At 33.8% G+C, this 14,145-nt stretch overlaps 3 protein-coding genes across 4 annotated transcripts; 1 reads left to right on the top strand and 2 right to left on the bottom strand.

Annotated features, from left to right (window-relative positions):
* Positions 1-1,247: 1,247 nt before the first annotated feature.
* On the bottom strand, positions 1,248-4,689 carry LOC149495184 (putative disease resistance protein RGA1). The gene has a single exon (XM_089723013.1). The coding sequence runs from the start codon at positions 4,685-4,687 to the stop codon at positions 1,481-1,483; it is 3,207 nt and encodes a 1,068-aa protein (XP_089579139.1). The 5' UTR covers positions 4,688-4,689; the 3' UTR covers positions 1,248-1,480.
* A 554-nt stretch (positions 4,690-5,243) lies between these two features.
* Positions 5,244-8,139, bottom strand: LOC105628718 (protein TAB2 homolog, chloroplastic). Its single transcript, XM_089723014.1, is given in 6 exon segments — positions 5,244-5,421; positions 6,109-6,252; positions 6,551-6,722; positions 7,370-7,427; positions 7,429-7,437; positions 7,540-8,139. Coding segments are annotated over 6 exon segments (1,089 nt in total). The 5' UTR covers positions 8,112-8,139; the 3' UTR covers positions 5,244-5,287.
* Positions 8,140-8,481: 342 nt separating this feature from the next.
* LOC105628716 (FMN-linked oxidoreductases superfamily protein) lies at positions 8,482-13,722 on the top strand. 2 transcript variants are annotated; one of them, XM_012210191.4, is made up of 13 exons: positions 8,482-8,707; positions 8,997-9,234; positions 9,309-9,435; positions 10,022-10,149; positions 10,259-10,328; positions 10,426-10,528; positions 11,261-11,378; positions 11,581-11,662; positions 11,805-11,866; positions 12,593-12,665; positions 12,754-12,837; positions 12,988-13,068; positions 13,222-13,722. In XM_012210191.4, exons 2-13 carry the CDS (start codon positions 9,032-9,034, stop codon positions 13,384-13,386), a joined length of 1,296 nt encoding a protein of 431 aa, XP_012065581.1. In that variant the 5' UTR covers positions 8,482-8,707; positions 8,997-9,031; the 3' UTR covers positions 13,387-13,722. The 2 variants fall into 2 exon arrangements, with proteins under 2 accessions (XP_012065581.1, XP_012065582.1); XM_012210192.4 differs by having other exon boundaries at positions 8,485-8,707; positions 9,109-9,234.
* The last annotated feature ends 423 nt before the right edge of the window (positions 13,723-14,145 follow it).

Below are 14,145 nucleotides of genomic sequence, written 5' to 3'. Positions count from 1 at the left end.
TTAAAATTAAAAATATTAGTAAAAATAATCATTTAATTTAAAATGATAAAAAATGACATAAATTATTTTTAGGAATATAAATGATATAAATTGTTGAATTAGTTGAATAAGAAAAAATATAATGCATATGGTTATAAAAAAAATTAATTAATATTTATAAAAAGCTTCTTCAACCTTTAAAATATATTATAAAACCTATTATAATACTATATTATCCAAAAGTAATATTAATAAATATAAAGTTTTGATTTAATCAAAACTTTAAATGCTAGTTCATAAGTTGTTGCTAAATCGGGCCCCGGATATTCAATCCAAATGGAGTAAGCAAAACTCAATCCATTTATATTTTACTACTCTGACTCGAATCCGGTCAGTTATTTTTCTTTTTTTCTAAGTAGGTTTATTTCGATTTATTTTATATACATTAACTCGACCATTTAAGAACCTCAATCCAAATTTGATAATATCTTACTTAGGGTTGTTACCAATAGAAATTATATTCTGTTGGTATATTGTAAAATCTAATTTAAATCTAATCCATGATCATCTCTAATTAGAAGACCTATTTTTCGTTAGATTGTAGTCATTCTTAAGTAGCAACACATTGATTTATAGGTTTTACAATAGTTATGGTTTGATTTCAAATCAAACCGATGAAATTAATACTTGGATTATATTTTTTTAAATCAAACCAAAATCAAATTGTGCATCAAATTGAATTGAAATGATTTAATTTGTTTTAAAATAAATTTAGTTTATTTTCCATAACTAAAACAAAATTACCTAAACTATAAATTGGCCAAATCAGTTATTTGACACTCAGTTATAAAAATTTTCGTTCATACTTATTTGATAAATTTAACAAGTGAAATTTCAGCTTGCTTACCGGACTCATTTAATAAATGAGCTAAAATTTTGAATTAAATTAATTAATTATTTTAGTACTTTAATTTTAATTGAAATTACTATTACATCTCTATAGTTTTAAAATCTCCAATTTTAAATAAGACTATTAAGTTATTTAGTTATTTAATTAAAATATTATTGTTTTTACCGTTATCGTGAAAGACTAAATAATGTTTAATAATAAATATATACAGTAAATAGTAATATTATATTAAATATGAAGGATCAAATTATCAAATATGCAAAATATTTAATATTAAAAATAATACTTTATGATAAAAAAATTATCATGAGGTAAAATATAATATTTTTAATATTAAAAATACTAAGATAGAATCATATTCACATGAACAAAACCATCCAATTATATATAAAGTGCAAATTTTTTCTTAATTATATTTTATATTAATAAAATACCAGGAAAATAACTAACCCAGACCAACAGATTTATCCTATACACCCAATCCTATGATCTATAATGTTAAGCAAAAAAAAAAAAAAAATGGCAAGTTCGATAGCTAATGTTTATACAATGATTTTGGCTAATTTAAAGAAGAATTACAAAATGATAATCTCATTGTACCCTTGAAGAGTCGATCGTAATAATTGGGATATGAGAAATTTTAGGCCAATCCTCAACCTTGTTCCTTCTGCATCTTTCCGACAACTGTGGACAATTCTCAATAGTTAAACGCCGCAATGAGGTAAGGTTGCTCATCCACTCCGGTAAAGACATCAACTTTGGACAATCTTTGATTTTGAGACTACGCAAAGTGGACAAATATTGCAGCCACTTTGGCAGAGAAACCAGTTCATCTATGTTCCTAATACAAAGAAAATTGAGACTTCTAAGACCTTGACATTCCATTTCCAGTATTCTTGGGCAAGAAACGATATATAGCTTGCTCAGGGAAGTGAGTTTTTGCTGCAACTTCCCAGGCAGAAATGCTCCATCATTAATTTCCTGAATTGTTAATTGTTTCAATTGAGATAGAGGAGGAGAAGAAGAGGTAGATTCTGCTCCTGAAATGGTTGATTCTAGTAGCTGGTCCAGTGGCTTCATGGTCTTACCTCTAAAATACAGATTTTCAATAGATGGAAAAGGAGGCAATGAAGTGAGGTTAGGACAAACACCTATCGACAAATTGGAGAGACAATGAAACTTAGGGAGTTCTGATGTTGATGTCAGGGATGATGATGAGATTGTCCCTCTAGTGTCTTTCTCACATCTTCTCCATCCCTTTAAGTTAGGGCATTCTGAGATATCGAGTAGCTTCAGAGACGGAAAACCTCCATTGTTGCAACTTATACCACTTTCTATGTACTCCAGATTGGTTAACTTGAAGACTTTTAAACGCTTAAGAGAAGGGAATTGATCAAATGGAGGGAGACATTGAATGTTTTTGCAGCTATTCAAACGAAGTTCGACTAAATTTGTGAGGGACGAAAGCCAACTTGATAACTTGACTCCTCTATAGTAAAACAAGTACAGGCCTTTCAAATTCTGGTGGGGTTGAAGCACTTCCAATGCCATTTCATCATTATCAATGTCCTCAGCAAAGTCTTCATTACCATCTTCATTTCCCTGTCTTTTCTTCCACCATAATTGCAAGTACTGAAGGTGTTGCTTCTCTTTCAGATTGGCTGCACAGAAGTCAAGTTCAGGATTTTTCACATACTGCAAATTTTGGATGGATAGCTCTCCTCTCAAGTTGTTCAAGTCCTTTAATTCACTGAGCCTAGCACCGCGTCCACGCTTGTCCACTGTGAAAATTGATAATGTCTCAAGGCCTGTCAGTTGCCCAACCCCATGAGGCATGTGAGTCAAGCTCCAAGAAGCAAACAAGCTAAGATCAGTAAGGTTAACCAACTTCTTGATGTCTTTAGGCAATTCTTCAAGTTCTTCACAGCGATCAACTTTAAGCACCTGTAAGTTTGGTAGTCTGGAAATCGAATTAGGAAGCTTCTTCATTGAATTGTTATATGAAAGATCAAGATACCTTAGAAGCTCCAGTTTATTAATGGAGCTTGGCACTGTCTCAATCCCAAGGCCATGTAGGTCTAAAGCTCTCAAGCACTTCAAATTAGAAAAAATTAAACAGCATTCTTCCTCTCCAATCACATCCTTTAGTGATTTATTTACAAAGAGAAATGTCCTTGCTTTGCTTGCTTTAAGCAAGGAACGCAACTTCTGCCTTGTGAAGTCTGAATTAAGATCCACAGATATATGCCGAGTTCTTTCATCAACATTTGAATTGGATGAAATTAAAGTGCTCCCAGCTTCAGCCACCGAAATAGCAAGATCATGCATTAAATCATGCATTTTGCAAGTTTTTATATTGCCCCTGTCATCCTCTTTCACTTCTTGAAAAAATGACCTCCAAAAGAGTTCCTTAAAATATTGAAGGCCAACATCTTTGAGACTCTGGGTTGCATTTGATGACCGAACAAATCCTTGCGCTATCCACAGCTCTATTAATGTCTTTACATTGATTTCATAATCTTTTGGAAATGATCTACAATAAGCAAAACAATGTTTCAAATGTGATGGGAGATGATTATAACTCAACCTCAGAGTAGGTAAAATATCATTTTCTGGTTGATTTATGGAAGAGAGTTCTTTGTTCATGAAAGATGTCCACTCATCATCATCTTTCAAATAGAACAGGCTCCCTATTGTTTTTATGGCTAAAGGAACTCCCACGCACTTCTTCACAATCTTCTTTCCAGTTTCTTCTAGGCTGCGACTTGGCACTTGCCCTTTCTTGAATCCCACTTGTTTGAAGAGCTCCCAGGACTCAGCATCTCTCAGGCCTCCTAATTCATGAAGAAAATCTGATCTTGCTATTCTTGCAACTGTCTGGGAACGAGTTGTTATTATTATTTTGCTTCCCTTTGCACCACCAACTAACAAATCCATCAAGCTAAACCATCTGTTAGAATCTTCATTCCACACATCATCCAATACAAGTATAAACCTTTTTTCATCAATAGTTTCATGAAGTTTCTTTTGCAATGTGTTCATCTCAAGGTTTTCAAGTTTTTCACCCTTCACATCTTCTAAAATTTTTTCAAGAATTGATTTTGTATCAAAATTCTCAGCAACACAAACCCATAATTTTAGCTCAAAATGATTTTTAACTTCCTTGTCATTTAATAGAAGTTGAGCTAGTGCGGTCTTCCCCAATCCTCCAATTCCAACTATTGAAATGACTGAAACATTCTTTACAGAGTCAGTACACAACAAAACCTTCATAATGGCTTTCTTGTCATCTCCTCTACCAACAAGATAACGCGAAGAGGAGTGAGTTTGCTCCCTTTCCCTAGTGATTATGGCAAGTTTTTCTACAGGACGCTGTTCCAAGTGAAACTGTCTGTTTTTCGCAATCTCATCTAATCTTTCTCTGATGGATTTAATCGTATGTGCCATGTCAAGACCATAAGCAAACTGATTTGAACTTGAAAAGAAAAGGGTTACCTCCTTTCCTATTTTACTGCCAGTCATCGTTTTTTGCTTAAGAGCCTCTGTTGAGAAAATATCCAGCAAGTCTTCTGCATCATAAACAGCCTCTTTGAGCGTCCCAAGCCAAACCTCGACTTGCCTACTCTTTGAGTACTTCTCCTCCGCATCAAGAAGCACAGGCTGGATCATGGAAACAGTGCGCTTGAGTTCCTGAAGCTCATCCTTGACACCCCACCATAACCCAATCTCCCGGAGGACTGTGGAACTCAACTTGGTAATGATTCCATCAACAATATTAAAGAGGACAGCTTCTGCCATTTCTGCTGAGATAGCAAGGATAAAGCTATTAAGAAGGTACAGTTTGGGCTTGTAGGTTAGAGATTCACAAATGATATTTTATTAGATTAGTTTCTTTTTATTCATATAATTTGTTTAAATGGTCAATGTCGGTAGGCAGTTTGGCAGAAAAAAAAAAAATTAAAAGAGCAAGGCAACGATTGTCTCTTGTAGCTTATTTATTATTGATTGGTTTTTTCTTTTTTTCAAAAAGAAAAAATGAAAATGGCAACTCATTATATGCATATTTTTAGCTTTTGGTTGATTAATTCAACTAAATTTTTTAACAAATTGATTCACTATATGTCATTATCTGCATAATTGTTAGGATTTCCAATCAAAGTATGATTTTTTATGTTTACCCTGTCAGAGTTGAATAGCTATCGCATGATCCTCCAATGGTTAAATGGTTCTTTTTTACAAGTATACTAAAATATACTGATGAGATAATTGCAATTGCAAGAAAGGGCCATGGTTTTATTGCCAAGACTCATTTTCTAAAGAAAAAGAAAAAGAAAAAAATTGCAAAGGGGATAAGTGAGGTAGAAAATATTATATTGTTGATTTCTGCTTTCAATTGAATCATACAGGAGGTGGTGGCAAGTCTAATAAAAGCCAAAATCCTACACAGTCCTCTGAATCTAGATCCTCTTGAATGGCAAGAAAATGTAAGCCTCCACAAGCTTTTTTAGCTGCTTCCCAAGCTTCAGCCTCTGCTGTTGTTATAGGAGTTTTCTTGTAAGTAGCTTAAATACAACGGGTGGGAATTCCAACAGATAGAATCAAGCAAGCACGAGAAGTGTCTGCTTCAATTGAATACACTTCCAGTCCGTTCATCCAGGTTGTAACAACACATAGAAGGATTTCAACTTTAAATGGATCATTCGATTACCGAAATATCACAAACTCTAATATTTTAGAAGAGAAACACATTCAAATGGCACAAGTATTCTGAGATTCTCATTTTTGTTACTTAACAATTACAAGAACTCATAGCAGTAGGATGAAGAGTCAAATTTGCTTTGTATTTTGAAATTAGGATCAAATTTGCAATTCCAACCAATGTGGGAATGACATCAAAGGCCTTTTTATCCAATTGTAGATCAAGATTTCCAACAAGATAAACACAATAAGTTGCTTCAGATCATCATAACATGAGAAAAACCAACATTCATGCATGTGAAAATAATACGGAATATTAGCCATCTTTGTTTTGCACTACTTGTCTATGCAAACTTTGAACTCGGTTTCACGTAATTAAAAAATTTATCTTTGCCAAATTGAAGTCAATATTGAATGCAACAGGCATTTAGACATTGCAAATTGACTGGAAAAATGGAATATGAAAATAGCATCAGTTGTGTTCAGACTACAGGAGAAAAATATTAGAGGGAGTATTAAACCTGCCAATGGTTTAGCACCTGAAGAGGCAACAGCAAGTCCTGGAATCAATGTCTTGTTACTGATTTCAATTCCGAACAGATCCAAATCTAGACTTGCACCAAACATAAAACTTGTTTCTAGTGATGAGACTTCCTCTTGAACAGCTGAGTAAAGGAAACTATAATCAGAATAATTGATATTTCAGTGCCATTTTAGAAATACCAAACTAATAAGGTATTATATGAATATTGGATTAGCTTCTCAATGTGGCTTTATTCCTCTATTTCCTATAAAGATTAATTTTTTTATAGGGAGTTGATAGTTTAACCTTTACAATATTATAGAAAAATGACTGATGCAATGTAAATGCCATCCTTGCAAGGAAAATTTCTAACTTTTGACATAATTTACCAGTTTACATTATCACCCAAAATAAGCGTTTATAAACATCATTGCGTGTACCTGAGAAAGGTAATTGAACAAATGCCCATTTTTCTCCAAATAGGTTCTCAGGAAATTCCATTGGGAAGGGATTATCCAAAGCTAACAGTGGTTTAGAGCCCTTCTGAAAGCCAGGATGGCGGGTATACACAGTCTCATATCATTCTTCCAACCATAGAAGTAGTGACAGACACTGTAAAATAAAGCAAATATGAGTCAGGACAATCAATGTGGCACTTTAATTTGGAATTCAAAGCATACTACAAAGAGCAAACTAAAACGCGAAAGGTGACTACATAAATTCAAGGTAAGCTCAAACATATGGATGCAAACAAGAAGTGAATTAGAGTGAAGTAATTTACATCATGGCCTAAAAGGAGGAGACAAACTCGCAAAAGGAACATAATATGATAGATTCTAAGAAACAATAAATTGACATCTTACTCTCAGCAAGACCATAAATTCCCTGCATCTTGCACTCCCAAACACATGGAATCACAAACAATGTTCAAGGGTAGTCCCCATTTTGTTGAATAATGATGTTCTATTTCATATGCATTTGGTTCTTTAAACGAATCCTACCTAAATGCTTCCTGCCACCAAGTTACAAATGGGAAATTGTGATATTTTTAATTGTCCAACCTTAAATGAACAATGCCAATTATACTTTCTAAATTATCGCAAGGTAACTATAAATACGTAACAGCAGAAATGAATTCACTGGTTCTCAGTCAAACCTAATTAAATTTTAACATTGAAAGAGTTAATGATCCTATTTCACATTTTATAAGCTTGACTTCATTGGAAAAGGAAAAATGCCATGAAAAATAAACCACACACCCGTTTACTTGGAATTGGCTTTATATCCAAATCTTTGCATACCTTTGTTATGATTGTGCATTTGTGACCTACAAATCAAAAGCAAAGAAATAAACCCATAAACACTAACCAACCTTTCAATAACATAATCCAGAACAGGTTATTTGCAAATTAATCACCATAAGAATCACCTGAAGAAGCGGTTTTTTTCTGGCAAAGGAACACCAAGATCCTCACTGATGGACAAAATAGTATCCTTTAAAGTAATACTATTAATAACATTATTAGGGAAGTACTTTGTATATTGAAGTGAAAGTGAATCATCACACACAACAAGCTCCCAGACTTTCTTGCCTCTAATATCCTATATAGGTCTTGAGCAAAAATCCAATTCCCATTCAATAATGCTTTCTGGATCAGTTTCTGGGTCAAGATAACTCATCTCTGCTGTTGGGTCATCTTCTTCATAGTTCTCAACCTCCACTTCTTCTTGTGTTGAAACCGAGAGTTTGGATATTGTGTTGGGTTGGAAGCAGTGGTATTTGTGATTGGTTTTGGCGAGTTTTAGAAAGCAAGGCCAGGAAATTTCTGAGGGTTTTGAAAAATAAGTGATTTTGAAGATGGGTTTTTGAGGAATTCTAGTAGGATTGAAGCTAAGAGTAGCCATAGAAATGGACGCTCTGTGAAAAGAAAATTGAAGATGGGTTAGTTTGTTAGTTACATAATCACCACTCGTATCCTTTTGGCCATTATGGGCTGGCATGGCATGGGATAGGATTTACGGTCCTTGAGGGATTTTGTAGGTCCTTTGTCTGTTATTAAAATATGGGTTATCTATTTCACCCAAAAAAAAAAAAAAAAAGGTTACCTAATTTGACTGGTAATTTTCAAATATTCATTTTAATTAATTAATTTTAATTTTAAAAATTATATATTATAGGTTGATGTATTTATTAAGAATAGTTAGAGAATATCACATTGTCAAATCATATCTTTTACTTAATTTTTAGAGAATATTATTTATAAAGCTATGCTTTTTTACTATTTAATTATTTATAAGAGAAAAACAAATTACTGAATGAAAACCATAAAAATCATTATAAGAGAATATCATTATTTACATTTTATTTACTATTTTTTATTTTTTATTTTGTAAAACGAGAAAATGGAAATCATTAATAGGAAAGCAAAGCCTAAAAGCATTCATTTAGCGTTGATACTTGATTTAATTTTTGCAGATAAAGCTTAAAATAGACTGCTTTGTCTGTCTCCAACCTCTTTCCGAGCTCCTGTTCACACCCAGAAGAAGCAAGAGCGGCAAAGCTCCTAAATTTTGCAGCTGTCGCTCTATTCCTTCATGTAAACCCTAATTTCCCTTTTTTTTTTTTTTCATACACAATTCACACACAAATATATATGCAATATGCTTGTTACGTGTGTTAACTGTTAACAAGTATGTAAAAGCGGTGCTCTGTTCCTGTTTGATAAAATGCCTGTCAGAATCTGATGCCCATAGATTGTAGTTGATGCCTATCCTTGAATGTGATGTATATTTACAGTCTCTATAGGTATAGTGCTAGTTGCCATTGCAAACGCCTTGTTTTCTAATTGATTGTATGTGTAATTTTTAGTTTTACTCAATGGATAGGTACGTAAAGGAGCAAGCTTTGTCTGATTAGAGAGATGGTGAAGTTTACTGGATATTCTTTAGTAACTTCTTTTGCTCCATTTCATTCTGTTATTCTTAAAAACCATCACAGATTATCATTAAATTTACGTCAGAAGAATTCAGCTAAGTCGAGAAGCCTGTCTACTTGTTCTCTCAAGTGTCAATTGCATGCAAAAGCTGAGATGGGTGCAGGACGCTATCTTCCTCCTTTATTTAGGTGGGTATGCGCATGTGTCAGCTTTGTTTGCTCTGCTGCATCTATATTCTAATTTTTGGTCGCTTAATTTCCAGTGTTGCTCCAATGATGGACTGGACGGATAATCATTATAGGACTCTTGTCCGGCTCATATCAAAACATTCTTGGCTTTACACAGAGATGCTTGCAGCTGAAACAATTGTCTATCAACAGGGAAATTTGGTATGTTTATTAGATGTGGAAGATGAATCTTATTTCACTGGACAATGATAAAATGTTATTATGAAGGCAAGATCTGAACCCTAAATATTGCAATATTTAGGAGATGGAAACTAGGATTTTGTGATGACTGTTGAGGTTGGTTATGAAAACCTGGAAACGTCTTATGTGATTTATTTTTGCTACGTGTGGGGTCTATGATTGGATTTGGAGTTAGATAGATGGGTTCAGGGACATTCATATAATATTGCATATGTAATCTATTTGTAACAAAGTGAACATGTGGTAGTAGATATGTGTTACAAGCAGGGAATATAACGTTATGCAGGCATCATTTTGTCTTTTGCTTATATTTTTTTGAAACATGCAATTTTTCTAGTTTAAGCTTCCCCTTTTCCACCTAAGAAAATAGGTAGTCATCCTTTGCATCTTATAAAGGAAGAAACCTTCATTTGGTCTCAAGACTTCACCTATTCTTTTGTTACCATGATCAATATAGGTTCTGTTCCTCATTTGATGAGAATTTATGTTATTGACATGATCGTATTTAAAGATTTATAATTGTGTGTTTCGTGTTTATTTTGCTCAGGACAGGTTCTTGGCATATTCTCCTCAACAGCATCCCATTGTCTTGCAAATTGGAGGAAGTAATTTGGACAACTTGGCAAAGGCAACTGAACTTGCTAGTGCTTATGGCTATGATGAAATCAACTTCAAGTTAGTAGAGTTCATTTGCTCATTGCCTGATGATTCTTTTGCTTCTATCCAATTTTCTTTTTAGCTGAATTAAGGCAATTTCTGTCTATTCTTTCAAAAAAACTATCAGCTGCGGTTGTCCAAGTCCAAGGGTCGCTGGGCATGGGTGCTTTGGTGTTCGTCTTATGCTTGATCCAAAGGTTTGATACCTTATACAGATTAAATTATCACGTGCCTTTATATTTTCTGTCTTATCTAAATGTGGTCTCATATATTATTTGGCGTTTACAAGGAAAGTTTGTTGGTGAAGCTATGTCGGTGATTGCAGCCAACACAGATGTTCCTGTTAGTGTTAAATGCCGAATTGGGGTAGACAATCATGATTCGTATAATGAGCTCTGTAAGGTCCTTTTATCTGTATTCTTTGTCTCTGTGTGGTTAAAAAATTATTATGTTCTTTGAATCTATATTTCCTTGGAGATTTTAAATGAAACAAGGTGGATATTTAGAAATTGAGAAATTTTTTTTTTTTTTTATTTTTTATGCTCCACATGGTATTTCCAATAGTAAATTGCCATATGATCTGTTCTAGTTCCATAGTTCTATTGTTTATGTTGACTTTGAAAGGATGCTTGTCAACATCACAGCGACTAGTGGGCCTTAGGCCATGTAAAATCTATATGTTTACCAAATGGGGTATATCACCATGTCCTATACTTGTTGTTACTATAAGTTCTGAGACATTCTGCAGACTCTGCAAACGGTCAGTTGACCAATGTCATCCTGCTTAAGCTGGCTGAATAAAAAAGCATAGGAAAGGCTTCACCAAAAATCTGGGTACAAACTTTAAAAAGGTGGACAAATGACAAAGAGAACAGGATACTAGCAATTGTGTTTGGTCTTTAACCTTAGCTTGTCTAGTAGACATGTCAAGGCCCTGACATAAATCCCATGTGCCTATATCGTCTTGCTATTTTGTTCATACACTTTGTAAATAGTAGTTATTTGTAAGCCTATTGGACTGCGGAATGGTTAGTGATTTAGCACGCATGATATTGCAGTGCATTCGATTATGAATTGCTAAGAGTGCTGGAATTATTTCTTGACTTTGTTGTTTTATTCTATTTTTCAGGTGATTTCATCTATAAGGTTTCTTCTCTGTCCCCAACTAAGCATTTTATAATACATTCACGAAAAGCTCTACTCAACGGCATCAGTCCAGCAGAAAACCGAAAAATTCCTCCCCTGAAGTATGATTTTGATAATTAGAATTTTTATTGATTTTTAACTTAACTAACTTGCATGTTACCAAATACCAAAGCTTTAGTAGTTTGGCTCAATTCAAAGTTTACCATTCTGACAAATTCTTCTATTGTCTTCATGACTTTCAACCACAACAATTTGTTCCTATCTGTATTTTGTCCAGTTGACAATTTTGTCACCCTACTGCAGATATGAGTACTATTATGCCCTCTTGCGTGACTTTCCAGACTTGAGATTTACTATAAATGGAGGCATAGATTGTATTGATGAGGTACATAATTGATGATAAATAGTGCAGTATTTTTTCTTTTCTCTTAAAAGAAATTGAAATGCTGATTATCTTATTGTAATGAACAGAACTGCTTTATTGATTCCATAATTTCAAATATTTCTTTGGACATTTCAAATTATAGGTAAATTTGGCACTGAAAGAAGGAGCTCATGGTGTAATGGTTGGGCGTGCTGCCTATAATAAGTAAGTATAATGCATAATCTTGAAGTTTAATCACTGTTTACTATATAAGCAATTTTACATAATGATAAGAGACATGTTTTTTTGATTATTAAATTTATCAGACATATTTTTTTCTGATTATTAGTATCTCTACTACATAAATAAACACACATATTCATCTGCTTGCATTTCCTTTTATGAGTAGTAAATTTGATTTAAAGCAAAAGGGGGAAGGTAAAAGTTGATGTGGGAAAATCAACACAAAAAACTCCAGATGAACATCACTGGTCTCTTCACTTATACCAGGCTGAGAGGTGATACCAAAGAAATAAATTTTGAACAAATATAAAAAGGCATGAGAGTGTAAAGGAGGCAAATGAGAGCAAATAGACCTTAAAATTTTCTTTTCCTTGTCTTGAAGTATATTCTTGATGTTAGTGCAGGAAAAGCAAAAGGATATGATCACCTTAACTGGTTGATCTTTCTCTGGAGTTCTTTACAAGCGCCTTAAATGGAACCATATGGCCTCCTTTAGGCTCTCAGAAAAGCATCAACCAAATTTAATTGTATTAACTCATACTTATTGACTCGATGTTCAATGTCAATTTCAAATGGATATTATCACAAGATGAGCTCCTTTTTGATTTCCCTCTTTTGAGGCCTTTTCTTTGCATTTCATAAATCCCTTCTTCTGTTTTATTGCTGTTGATGATAATTAATTGATTGAAACATTTTATGCTTTTGAAGTCCTTGGAATTTGCTGGGACATGTTGATTCTGCAATTTACTTTGAACCAAAGAGTGGTCTCACACGTCGTCAGGTTTGATAACTGATTTGCTTTCCACTTGAATAAACTTTGAGTATTTTATCTGCTATTGACATTGTCTTACTCTTTGATTGATGAATAGGTCCTTGAACAGTATCAAGCATATGGGGATGCTGTTTTGGGAACCTATGGAAATAATAGACCAAATGTCAGGGATGTGGTAAAGGTAAATTATGTAGATTAACATTATGTGTCTTTTGGTATTATCTATATAACCTAGTAATCTGGAGACAGATAATTGGGTATTCTTTTTCCAATTTACCTATTTTCTCATCATATTATATAATATAATATATATCTTTAAATATTGCTGCAGCCTTTGCTTGGTTTCTTCTATTCTGAGCCTGGAAATGGTCTGTGGAAACGCAAAGCTGATGCTGCTTTCCAGAATTGTACAGTATGTCAATCATGATAAACCTTCTTCTAACATATTTTTTTCCCTTCTGATCTCGAATGGAGCTTGTTTATCACTAAAAACCATTCAAACATTGTTCTGTTCTTATAGACCTTTTCTTTTTACCGAAATGTTACTTATAATTTGACTTTGCAGACAATCAAATCCTTCTTTGAGGAAACACTGGTAGCAATTCCTGACTCTGTTTTGGATTCACCAATTGCGGAGGTACAGCCTGGTCGTCAAGATCTTTTTGCAAATGTAAGAGGGTTGCTCCCACCACCATATGAAACAAAAGAAGAGGAGTTAGCATATGCTTAGACCTAAGCAGTCTAAATTCGTAACTGGCATTATCTGTATCCCATGCTATGATCATACACATATTCTTTCTAATTTTTTGGATTACCTGATCAATTTTTAACATTATGTATCAAGTATACTAGGGGATAGTCACGGAATTTATAAGCTCAGGTGATGAGATGCTAAACTACTAGGCGTGTATTGCTAAATGCATTTAGGATAGGATACTGATTTTCAGATACATGTATCTAAACTGATATGAGCATCTCATTGAGCTTTTGAGCTGAATTTGTACAAGTGTAACATGCTGATAATTTAGTTACACTGTTAATGAAGATAAATGAGCAGGTTCAAACCTTTCTCTTCCCTTTTTTTTTTTTTTTTTTTTTTTTTTTTTTTTTTTTTTGTGTGTGTGTGTGTGTTATATCCATATTGATGAGAGCATTTGCAAGTCTGAGGAACTTCCTTACATGAAAAGTTCTTCACTTGGATTCTCTGTGGGGTCTCTAATAAGGAGTGGATCCCATATGTTGTGGCGTCCACCATTTTGTGAGGCTTGGGGAAGAATTCCACATTTTTATGGTCTCAGACATTCCCGCTTTCATGGCCCCAAAAGCCAAGTGACCTATATCATTTCTCCTGTTATCTAAGCAAAGAACTAGCAGGACAACTCAAACCACTAGTATCTTGTGACAGGTGGCATTAAGTTGTTGGATCATATATCTCTATGGGGATAAGATTACTGGATGAACTACTAAACCTTTCTGCCACTGAGACTCT

The sequence above is a fragment of the Jatropha curcas genome, chromosome 6 (genome assembly GCF_041381405.1).
Source record: "Jatropha curcas cultivar XTBG-Jc1 chromosome 6, XTBG_Jcur_1.0, whole genome shotgun sequence".
Classification (NCBI taxonomy): domain Eukaryota; kingdom Viridiplantae; phylum Streptophyta; class Magnoliopsida; order Malpighiales; family Euphorbiaceae; genus Jatropha; species Jatropha curcas.
This window is presented reverse-complemented; position numbering and strand designations above follow the sequence as displayed.

Coding starts and splice junctions, on each gene's coding strand:
- LOC105628716 (XM_012210191.4), top strand. CDS start 9,032: ATGGTGAAGTTTACTGGATATTCTTTAGTAACTTCTTTTGCTCCATTT. Junction 9,436..10,021: donor TCTATCAACAGGGAAATTTG/GTATGTTTATTA, acceptor TATTTTGCTCAG/GACAGGTTCTTGGCATATTC. Junction 10,329..10,425: donor GTCTTATGCTTGATCCAAAG/GTTTGATACCTT, acceptor TTACAAGGAAAG/TTTGTTGGTGAAGCTATGTC.
- LOC149495184 (XM_089723013.1), bottom strand. CDS start 4,687: ATGGCAGAAGCTGTCCTCTTTAATATTGTTGATGGAATCATTACCAAG.